We start from the raw sequence: 11,468 nt of genomic DNA on the forward strand, positions 1-11,468 counted from the left end.
TTGGCATCACCAGCCGACCCCTGCAGCCATGAGCCCAACGCAAAGGGACCGTCCCCCACCACCGTCTGCCCAAGCCCGCTAGCACAGACGTGCCAAATGCCCCTGCCGAGGCTTCCTCCTGGGCTCCCGGCCTCGAGAGGAACCTGTGGCCGGGGCCACTGAGAAGTTGGGCAGCCCGCTTGACTTTGGGCTGGCGGCTCCGTGCCGCATGGCAGCGGTTACATCTCTCACCAGCACCCGCCACGGGAACACGCAGCAATGGGGGGGTCTGGAGACCCCCGTCCTGCCAGAGACCTGCTCCGCTGGCACTGCTCCCTCCCATTACTTAACAGCGCGGCAATAATTCCCTGCAGCCGCGGAGGCGCCTGGCTTCGGATTAATGCCGTCTGCACCACTTAATCCGGATCAGGGGAGGAAGACCTGGAGCTCTGAGGGGCTTTGAGAAATCAGCGTTGCCGGCTGCGGGCATTTACGTAAGGCGGCTGCGGTGTGCAGTGCCGGAGGCTGAGCCGGGCCATTGCCAGAAGCACCGGCACGCGGGGAGCTCTGCCAGCACCCCTGGGGACAGGTGTATTTTGGAAGGCGACGTGGGTTCACGGGTGCCAGCTTGCTGGGTGGCTCCGGCTCCCCCCGGGCTCCCTTCGAGGGGAGATCCTACAGGCCAGGGCACCAACGCGGGAGGAGGGTACGGGAAGGCCCGTGGCCGTTCCCCGGGGAGGCACGACACCGCAGGGCACTGTCCCCACGCCGGCGGGAGCCAGGGATGAAGCCGGGCTCCCACATGCTCCACCAGCCCCAAGTCCGCCAGCATTTGTCCAGTACGTCCTGCCCCGCTGGCAGGGGCCCTTTGGTGGACCTGGAGGTACGGGTGGGATGCGGGAGAGGAAAGGAGCCTTCGGCCATTTATTAAACAGGAAAAAGGAAGAAGCCCTCTCTCATTTCCCTATTATTTTTAACACAGCGCTGCATCCCCCAGCTTCCTTCCCCGGTGCATGGTTCAGAGCACGGTGCGAGTGCGGGAAGGGATGTGGTCTGTCCATCTCACCACCGTTTTGGGGGTGGAAATATCTGCCCCTCTACTTGGCCAAGGTCTCTCTGGCTGAATCCACCCAGTCGGGATAAAACCGAGGCGAAGCTGCCCGTAATGAAATCTGCTCTCCACCCTCGCCACGCTCCGCAGACCCTTCGGCCACGGCCCTTGGGAATGGGACTGGTCTCAGGGGCCTTATTAAGAGCCTAATGAAGAGCTGCAAACAGAGAGCTCAGGATTAGATGCCCCAGGCATGGTGCTGGAGGCGGCCGCTCCACCGTCCCCCCAGGCTGGGCAGCGGGCGTCCAGGTGGGGCTGCCTCCTCCTCCTCCTCCTCCTCTTCCTCCCGCCAGTGGGAAGGTCACAGTTCACGTGTCCCCCCGACCTTGGCAGAAATAGCGCCCGCTAATCTGCAACCTAAGCAGCTCTCCTGCGTGCAATTAAAGAGATCACAAGTCCCAGCCCTGGGCAACGTGTGCTGACAGCTAAAGCCCTGGGCAGTGGGGCTGGTGGGGGCTCCCGGGGGCTCCCAGTGGCTCCCAGTGGTTCCCAGTAGCTCCCAGTAGCTCCCAGTGGCTCCTGGGACCAGAGGCACAGGTGGGCTGTGTTTGGGAGGGGTTGGTACCCAGGTGATGAAGGTTGTTGAGCTGATCCAGGGTGCTGGCAGCTCTGGGGTGGAGGCACAGCAGTGAGCAGGGACATCCTAACCTTGGTGCTCAGCTCTGGGGGCTGAGCCAGAACCAGCCGCGTGCTCAAAGCAAAGGGACTGGCTGAGCAAGCAAGGGCTCGAGGGATGCTGGAGGTGAGGAAGTTGAGCGGGGCCTTGCTGGAGCAGTTCGTAGGCTGCCCTGGGCTGTCCTTGGGGTCTGTGCCCTGTCCCTAGGGCCAGCCCGGGGGCAGCATCCTGCAGCCACCACTGCGGGAGGGGGATCCCCCGCACTGGCAGCGGCTGAGGAAGGGTGGTGGTGGGGAGCGCTTCTCTCCGGCCGTAAGGCAAATCCACTCTGCGCTTTCAATGGTTTCTATTTGCAGCAGCAAACCTTGAATTAATAATGTGCTAATGGGGTCAGGCGAGGCCAGCCTGCGGTGTTATGAAATGACACAGGGATGAGCAGATAGCCCAGCGGTGCCGGCAGACGGCGGCAGGTCTGTGTCCTGCCACCAAGGGGTGGCCATCCTGTCCCTGCTGCTTTAGGGGGAGCAAAATCTGGCATGGGAGCTGCTGCTGCAGCCCCACACCTCACGTGTGCTTTTGCCCCATCAGCTTGTACATCAGCATCCCCGTGGCAAGGGTGTCCCGTGTGCCCTGGACCACAGCAGGTCACCTCTAGGTGACCAGCCACATAGGCAAGAAGGTGCCCACACCTCCTGTCCATCTGTTAGCCATCCAGCAAAGCGCATAAGGGAGGGCTAAAACCCAGCAGGTCCCTCCCGTCCCTCTGCCATCTCCGTCCACATCCTCGTGCCCAGGGCTGGCCTGGCTCCACTTGCCATGGGAGCAGTTGTAGAAAGCCCTTGTGGGAATCCGCGCCCTTGCCCGTACCCCTGCCTGCACCCCTGCCCGCTGGGAGCAGAGCTTCCACCTCAATTACCATCACCTTGCTCCTAAGCCCGCTTTGTCAATCTCCGTAAGCTGCTTTCTCAGGGCTCCAGCAGCAGCCGTATTTATAGCCCACTCTTACTCATGAAGCGTCTCCCCAATTAATAAACTAATAGGATTCTTCCCGAAAGTCCCTCTCCCACGGTGCGCGCGCGCGCGCTACGATCTCCAGCCAAAGCTGAGCAGGCGAGATCAGAGGCCAGGGGAGGGACTGCCGGGGGGGTATAAGAAGCTGCGCGACTGGGAGCAGCCCGTAGTGACTGGGTGGCAGTGGGACGTGCTGGGAGAGGAAGAGGAGAGCTTCTGTCCATCAATCCATCCATCCATCAGCCAGGTGAGTGCTGCCTGCTCTGCTGCCTGGACCTGCCAGCACTTTGGAGCACGACTCTGCTGTTCTGGAAAACACTTGGGGGCAGGGAGGTTGGTGCCGGACCGTGGCTGGAAGGAGGGCGGTTTGGGGCTGAAAGGGGAAAAAATCTGGTCAAAAGGATTTCAGCGTGGTGAAGCCGCAGGGCATGGGCGGAGGGGCCGGGTAGCAGCGTGGGAGAGGTTAGCCACGCCAGGAGGGGCCCGAGTCCCCCTCTCTGGGGCTTGGGAGAGGCAGAGGAGGAGTTCAGCTCTTCTCCACCTTTCATCGCCCTCTCCCCAATTCCCGGGCTCTGCTGAGGGCCAAGCCCGCGGCACCGCTCTGTTCCCGCTCCCTTCGCATCTTCTCTTGCTGCTGCCCAAGAAACCCTGGGGATGAGGATGCCTGAGCTCCACATCCCACAGCACCTGAGGGCATCAAAGATCCTGTGTTTGGGACTAATCCCTTGTTTTCCAGTGGGAAAGAGGATCATCTCCTCCCCCCATATCAATTTCTTCTTTCTCCCCAGCATCCCTGCGGTTGTGTAAAGAGGCGGCCCTGCCCACACACCCCTGGGGCTTAAAATCCTGCCTGGGCTTAAGCTCTGCTAATGTCAGAGCTGCCTAACTTTAAGAAGCTGAGCTCATCCCATCTAATCTCCCGTCGAATCAGCTGGTGATCAGTGTGATATTTACGGTTTAATTCTGAACACCAAGCTTGAGCAAGCAAAACGCAGGCAGCGCAGGCAGGCAGGGCTGGGCTGGGCAGGTGTGAAGGCAGGGCTGCCTGCACTGCCCTCCCAGAGCCGGCTCTGGTGCTGCCGGATGGGGACGGGGGGGCCATGGGTCGGGCTGTGCACCCCGAGGCCCCCCCGCCCGCGGGGCGGTTAAACCGCCCTTGACCTTTCTGCCTATGGTTTCCTCACTCTCCCACGAGTGACAGGACAAAACGAGCCCGATCCTGCCGTTAAGCCATGACAGCCAATTTCCTGCAGACAAGAAAAATTCATAAAATTGAAACTCCGTAAGCCCTTTTGTTCATTTTCTTGCCTACCCCAGCCTTGAACTTGCTCCCTGGGGAGCCTCCCCTGTGCTTCCTATTTTCTGAAGCTTGCCCCGCCGGAGCATCGCTCTCCCTTTTTCTCTTCCACCTCCTCCTCGCTGCCTTTTCAGCTGGGGGCGAGGGGCTTGCTCGGCTCGGCTGCGCCGCCGGGTCTCCAGCCACCAGCGCAGGGGGCAGCCCCAGCTGAACCCAGAGCACACCAGCTCTGCAAGGGCGAAAGGCCCAGCACTTCCCTCCATCTCTCCCTGCAGATCCCTGCCTGCGTGGCCGCTGACTTAAAATGGCAGAAGGAGCAAAGTAAGTGTCTTATTTTTTTTAATTGGGATGGAGCAGGGTGCTGCGGGGCAGGAGCAGAGGGAGAAAGCGAGCAGGGATGGGAGCGAGCCGCAGCACGATGGAGCGAGCCGTCGCGGGGCCAGCAAAGCACCTTCTCTTTTCTTCTGCGTGTTGGTGCTTCCTCGCTTGCCCGTAAGACGCAGCCAGCTAATGCACCCCATCCGCGACGGTGACACGCTGAGCTCAGGAGCATGACATCCCCCGGGGCAGCCACGTGGGGAGGGTTTGGGCTCCAAATTTGCAGGACACCGAATTTCCCAAGCCAGGACATGCACGTACGCACTGGCGTAGCTCTTGGAGCTGCACAATGTTTGCAGGGAGCCCTCGCCTCCTTGCCCCAGGGAGACGAACGGCCGCTCCCTCCTTCCCTGCCCCAGGAGCGGGCTGTGCTGCGTCCAGCCTCATCCAGGGCTTTCCCAACCCGTCTGTCTGTGTTTCCTCCGCAGGGTGTTCAAGAAGACCAGCCCCAATAGCAAGGTGAGTCCATGCCCGCAGACACGGGCCCGTGGGGTCAGCTCAAGGGGCAGGATGTGCCGGGGCTGCTCCGGGGTGGCTCTGCCCGTGGGACAGGACGCAGGCTGGGTTTCCCTTCCCTTTGAAATCTGATTGATTCCTGCTATACCTGCCACGATGCCACCGCAGGGCTCGCTTTTCAAAATAGAAATTAAAAAAACCCCTATATGAACCCTTAAATGCGATGTCTGGTCCGACACGCTAATGGCAGGGTTAATGAGCCCCATGACACAATTCAGGGCTTGAAAATTTTGGCCAACTCAATGGCAAACACTAACCCGTTTCCTTCTTTCCCTTCACCGCGTGCTGTCTCCAGCTATCCATCTACCTGGGGAAGAGAGACTTCGTGGATCACGTGGAGTCGGTGGACTCTGTAGGTGAGTGGGGTCGTGCCCACCGCGGAGGGGGAAGCACAGGAGACCCGTCCCGGTGCTGGTGGCTGCTCGCTTCTGCTTCCCGCCCGCGCAGGAGGAGCAAGGGCAGCTCCAGAGGAACAAACGTCCTGTTTTCCCGCAAACACCCTTACAGAAAAATGGTGGGGAAAGGGACAAAGTCCCTTTGCAAAACAACCCAGCCACGCTGGTGGAGATGCTGGAGGAGGCATCGCCGTCGCCTTGAATGGCAGCTCCCCTCGGTCACCTTCCCAGCTGATGAGCGGATTATCTGAATTTAAACAGCACTGTGTTTTTGCAAGGATCTTCCCGGACAGCTGAGCTCACCGTCCCTTCTTCTCTGTTTGTTTGCAGATGGCGTTTGCCTAATTGACCCGGAGTACCTAAAGGACAGGAAAGGTATTCCTACAGAAAACCCCAGGCTGTAAGGGGGAGGGATGATGGAAACTGGTGCAAAGCTCACCAGCAGCCTGGGACTGCAGTCAGGTTACAGCTGCAACGGGTGTTCACAGCTTGTTGCACGTCGGGGCCGGGGCAGCTGACTGGGGGGAAGGCTGCCTCTTTCTCCTCACCTCTCCTGCCTGGGGCACGGCTCTGAAGCTACCCGTGCCTTGCAGAAAGACCTGATGAATCTTGTTAACTTTATATTTAGTGTTTGAGGTCCAGGTCCTGATAACAGAGTTGTATTTCTGCTGAAGAGTTATTAAAGTAGTTTTTCTTTCTTTTCTCTTTACGCAACCACTTTCCCCCATGCCCTCCCTTTACCTCACCCTTCCCCTAACCCCACTCCTCTCCGTTTCCATCCGGCATCAGTATACGTGACACTGACTTGTGCGTTTCGCTACGGCCGAGACGACCTTGACGTTATCGGGTTGACCTTCAGGAAGGACCTCTATGTCCTGACCACTCAGATCTTCCCGCCGGTGCCGGACCAGACACCCAAAACCCTCACTCCTTTGCAGGAGAAGCTGCTGAAGAAGCTTGGGGAGAACGCCTACCCCTTCACCTTCGAGGTAGGGGCTGCTCAGCCCTTCCCAACCACACACCTCCATGGGCTCATCTCTGCACATGTTCTTTATTTACTTTTTTTTCTCTCTTTCCCTGTTCTGCCCAGATTGCCACCAACCTGCCCTGCTCGGTCACCCTCCAGCCAGGACCAGACGATGTGGGAAAGGTGAGCTGCTGACCCTAACCCATGTCCCCTGCACCCATTCTCCCTGGCAGGGGGTTAAGTTGTGGGGTGCCAAAAATGAGAGCCACTTCTCTTTCATATGGACGTGGCCCACGGGGTGAGGGTTGGGGAGGAAGGATGGCTGGAGCTGGCACCAGGATCTGCGGGGATGCAGTGGAGGAAGGAGGGGAATGAACCTAAACCTCAGGCAGCTCTGAGCCCCTCCTTAGTGACCGTATGTGTTCCCCCAGGCCTGCGGCGTGGACTTCGAGGTCAAAGGATTTTGTGCTGAAAATTTGGAGGAGAAAATTCACAAGAGGTATTTGCAGGGGATCCCTTTCCTGCCCCATGGCCCTAAAACCAAACTACCGGATGGTTTTGGGGTGGCCAGCTTTGGGGGCAGGCTGAGGACCTGCTGTCAGCTTGTGCCACGCTTGGATCGGGTACTTTGCCCGAAGGACTGGCAGTGGTCCCCATGTCCTGAAGGATGGGCGGTGGTCCCCGGGTCAGTGCCCACCACGGCCCAAGAGCAGGCTACAGCTTGCATCCTTTGCCTAGAGGCACTGTGATGTCCCTAAAGTCAGCCATGTCCCCCTGAAGGCCATGTCGACACGTCCTGCCGGAGGGGGACTGGGGGTGACCGCTTCTCACCCCGCAGGAACTCGGTGCGCCTCATCATCCGCAAGATCCAGTTTGCACCCATGAAGACGGGGCCAGCCCCAAAGTCGGAGACCACCCGGCAGTTCATGATGTCCGACAAGCCCCTGCACCTCGAAGCCTCCCTGGATAAGGAGGTCAGTACCGGGGGTGTCCCCTGGCTCGTGACGCCGCGTGCATCCCCAGGGGGAGGGACCGGGATGCCCGGTCGTGTAACCGAGCCTCTTCCCACCGCAGATCTACTACCACGGAGACCCCATCAATGTGACCGTCAATATCAACAACACCACCACCAAGATTGTGAAAAAAATTAAGATTTCAGGTTAGAAGGGGGCAGGAGGGGCACGTCACGGCACCCACTGCATCCCAGCCTCCTTTTTGGAGATGGGGACTGCGTGCCTGTGCTGTGCCATGTCACCATCGCGGCTCCCTCTCGTCTCTCCTCAGTTGATCAGATCACAGACGTGGTCCTCTATTCGCTGGATAAATACACGAAGACTGTGTGCACCGAGGAGATAAAGTAAGTAAAAAGCGGCTGGGGGTGTCACGCCATGGTGGCCAGAGGGAGGAAGAGAAAGGAGGAGGAGGAGGGGAGACTGATGGGGACAGGGGGTGGGGAAGATGGTTTTATACCAAGCAGCAAAAATATCAGGGTTAGAAGAACAGATGCAGAGGAAGTGGAGGAGAGGGAAGGCTGTGGACACCTTGCCCTCAGCACAAGCCAGTGTCAGCTGGGGAGGTCCCTGGGGGAAGGTGCGCAGCTGCCCCCCCGGCTGCTTCCTCTCCTCACTTTGCATCTCTGAGGCCAGCCGCAGACTCTGCGCCCTGAGAACGAGAAGGGCTGCAGCAAAGGTGGTGGGTAGAAAAAAAGAAGTGGTTGTATAAGGGACCGAAAGAAGGAAACAGGCCCAGGCAGCTGCGTGGGGAAGGCAGGGTGGGGGGGGTCTGGCTCTGCCCGGGTGCCGGGCGCAATGCAAGCATCCTCAGCGGGTGCTGAGCACCCACCAGGTTGGTGCTGGCTCTGAGCTCTCCTCTCCCACCCAGCGAGAACGTGGCGGCCAACTCCACCTTCTCCAAAACGTACTCCGTCACCCCCGCGCTCTCGGCCAACCGTGAGAAGCGAGGCCTCGCTCTCGATGGCAAGCTCAAGCACGAGGACACCAACCTGGCCTCCACCACCATGTAAGAGCCAGGCGGGCTGCCCCTGCTCCCTGCCACGGCCGGACTCATGCCTTCCCCTTCTTCAACAGCTTCCTGCTGCTCAGGATGCTCTGGACTCCCACCAAGGGTCCCCCACACCTCCTGTGCCTGAGCCCACCCCATCCAGCTGGAAAACGTAGGGATTCTGAGACATGGCCACAGACCCACCTCTCCATCTCGTAGGAGAGATGTAGCTTGCCAGTCCCAACCATCATCCAAAGCCCCTGTACCCCTCTGCAGAGCTGCATCACGTCTCTTCTCAGGAGTAAATCCCAGCTCAGGCAGCTCACGTGGCCTCCAGAAACTGCTCTGTGGCTTCAGCCAAGTGACCTGCCCTCCCCGCTCTTTTACTGCCACGTTGTGTTGCCCTCTCCTGCTAAACCCCAGCACACCCCACACAAAACGGGGCATGGAAACAGTCCCAGGAGCTGCCATGGGGGGACTGGACGGGGTCTGCAGGCAGCACTGCCCACCTCACCGCTCTGCTCTGCCTTTCTCCTAGCCTGAGACCCGGCATGGACAAGGAGGTGCTGGGCATCCTGGTGTCCTACAAAGTGAAGGTCAACCTGGTGGTGTCCCGAGGAGGGTGAGGCTCTGCGGGTGCCGGGGGGAGGGACTGTCCCCTTGGGCTGTGCTCTGGGATCTTGTACCACCAGGCAGGTGACAAAGGGACTCATGCCGTGGGTCTCCTCGTCCCTGCCCCGCTCCCCTGGGCTGTGGGGCAGCCCGGCGCTGGGCTGCTCTCTGACTCCCACACCTCCACCCCCATTATAAATCATCTTCTACCTTATTATAAAGCAGTGTCTTACACCTCCCCTCCTCTGCCTTGGCTGATTTCTGTCCCTTCTCTCCTGCTGCCGCAGCATCCTGGGGGATCTCACTTCCAGGTAAGGAGGGAGCTGCCTGCGGGGCCGAGCACGGTGCGGCGCTGGGCGGGTTTATTGAAAGAATAAACTTTTCCTTCCAGCGATGTTGGGGTCGAGCTGCCTGTCATGCTGATGCACCCGAAGCCTGCGGACGGTAAGTAGTGTCTGGGATGCTGCCAAAACTCTGGGCAGGAAGAGGCAGACCCTGTGTAGGGGGAACTGGTAAAAGCAACGCTGATGCAGCCACCTCCGTGCAAAGGGGAGATGTTAGTTGAAATGTCCTTTCTGTATTAACCTGCACGTCTGTCTCTCTCCCAATTCTTGCCTCCCGGTGCTTTGCTTGTCAATGGACTACAGATAAGCCAAGGTAAAGAGACGTCTCCTTATACCTCAAGCCAATGTTTCCTCTAACACACAAACTGTACAGATCCATCGCAGATGGATGTGATGCCCCATTTCAGCTTGAGGTTACGTCCTTGGATTAAATCATCCAGGCCTCAAAGTCCTGAGCCCCCGTGTCACAGCAGACAGCACAACAGCCCCCACAGCGGCACAGGCTGCAGGAGTGTTGTCACAGGCTGGGGGGATTCAGATGCTGGGCTCGACACGTGTTCTGCAAACTTCCAGGGCTTATTTTACAATCCCCCTTGCTGCAAACACAGCAGCCTCTCGTGCTGCGAGCCCAGGTCTCGCCGTGTCCCTCGGACGCAGCCGGCAGTACTGTGTCTCCCAGTCACAAGTGCCGCCACCGGACATAACATCCCCTATGGCTTTGGTCCCCATATGTCCTGAGGTCCCTTGGCTGCTGAAATCAGCGCTGGCCACAGCCCCGTGCCCCCGCACGCTCCCCGGTGCCAGAGCCTTCTCCTCCTCCCACCACACGAGCGTATTCCAGCTGGAGCCACAGCTGGGGTTGCTTCCCCCCGGGAAGCCGCAGCGTGCCAAACCCATTCCTGGCAGCCGTGCCTGACAGCCGTGGCCGCCAACCAGCCCCGCAGCCAACCCTGGCTTGCGAAGCCCCAAAAGGCTGTTTTTGTGTCTGGTTACACTCTGAAACGGGACACGAGCACTGGGAGCTGGAGCCTGGAAAGTCGGGCTGCAACTGCAGGGCTTTCACACCAAAGCCTATCAGTTTCCCAGCTCGACGAGAATATTTAAACTTCCAGAGGAAGAAATCTCTTGGCCCGCCCCCACCATCGCTCCCTGTAGATTTTGCCAAGTCATTTCACATTCGCAAGCTTTTGGAATCAGTTTTGCTGACTCTTTTTTTCCATTTTCTTCCCCCACTTTTCATTTTGTGGCTCTCCCTTGATGTCATCCACCACTCGCCTTTCGCAAGGAGGTAACTAATCTCTTTGTCTCCACTTTAATTTCTTTTCCTTCCCTTTTTTCCCTTGACAATGCAAAATATCATCTTAAAAAATGCCGAAAGTTGCAGTTGCTCTCGCCCAGCTCCTCTGGTCACGCACGCTGGCAGCCGAGCCAGCGATCCATCCTGGATATCTGTGCTCGGGTCAGGCTGTGGTTCACAGTGACCCTGCGCTACCCGACTGCTCCCTGCCATGGGTGGAGTGGTGACAGGGCCGGGGGGGAGCACCGCATTGTCCCAAACTAGGAGTCTGGGTGTCAGCAGGAATTTCACCCTCTTCGCTGCGGTGCATCCCGGGCAGCCGGACCGTGGGTTCCCCATGGCCGCCTTCCGCAGGCTCACCACGCTTTGCTCTCCCTTCCAGCGAGGAGGACATCGTCATCGAGGAATTCGCTCGCCAAAAACTCAAGGGGGAGAAAGACGACGAAGACGAGAAGGAGGAGGCTGACAAAGAGGAAAGCTAACCTGCTGCCTGCTCGCACCGACAGCCGCCGGTCCCACACGCCCCGCTGTGGGACGTAGATGCCCGTAGCGCGTTCCCCGCTGCGCCGCACGCGGTGCAGACACCTCAGCCCTCTACGCGCGGTGCGATGTATTCCCCTAGGTACAGCCTTCCCCCCGCCCCAGGCTCCTCGCACCGACTCCAAACCCTGGTCGTGGCGGTGGGAGGCACCTGGTACCGCCACGCCGGAAAGCCCGACTGTGTGCGGGACGGTGCAACCACCCCCCTGCACCCATGGGTGCCAGCGAGGGCACGGGGACAGGGAGGGTGCAGCGGAGCCCGGCCGAGCGCCGTCACCAGCGTGTTTGTCGTTTGCCTGCGTTACGCAATACTCTGTGACACCGTTATAAATAAACCCGCCCCAGCGGCCCGCTGCAGGCTCCGTGTCGTGGTGCCGGGGCGCGGGGCCCACGCCGGGGCCGTG

At 59.5% G+C, this 11,468-nt stretch overlaps 1 protein-coding gene across 1 annotated transcript; it reads left to right on the top strand.

Moving 5' to 3' along the window:
* Positions 1-2,857: 2,857 nt before the first annotated feature.
* ARR3 (arrestin 3) lies at positions 2,858-11,046 on the top strand. The gene is made up of 16 exons (XM_054839758.1): positions 2,858-2,964; positions 4,290-4,335; positions 4,821-4,851; positions 5,204-5,264; positions 5,634-5,678; positions 6,093-6,292; positions 6,394-6,453; positions 6,702-6,769; positions 7,109-7,244; positions 7,345-7,429; positions 7,555-7,627; positions 8,152-8,289; positions 8,810-8,893; positions 9,171-9,194; positions 9,275-9,327; positions 10,879-11,046. Exons 2-16 carry the CDS (start codon positions 4,319-4,321, stop codon positions 11,004-11,006), a joined length of 1,203 nt encoding a protein of 400 aa, XP_054695733.1. The 5' UTR covers positions 2,858-2,964; positions 4,290-4,318; the 3' UTR covers positions 11,007-11,046.
* The last annotated feature ends 422 nt before the right edge of the window (positions 11,047-11,468 follow it).

This window comes from Grus americana, chromosome 12 (assembly GCF_028858705.1).
Source record: "Grus americana isolate bGruAme1 chromosome 12, bGruAme1.mat, whole genome shotgun sequence".
Taxonomy (NCBI): domain Eukaryota; kingdom Metazoa; phylum Chordata; class Aves; order Gruiformes; family Gruidae; genus Grus; species Grus americana.

Excerpts from the sequence above, each read along its gene's own strand:
- ARR3 (XM_054839758.1), top strand. Across the intron at positions 8,290-8,809 it reads AACCTGGCCTCCACCACCAT|CCTGAGACCCGGCATGGACA; the intron begins GTAAGAGCCAGG and ends CCTTTCTCCTAG. Across the intron at positions 9,328-10,878 it reads GCACCCGAAGCCTGCGGACG|GCTCACCACGCTTTGCTCTC; the intron begins GTAAGTAGTGTC and ends CGCCTTCCGCAG.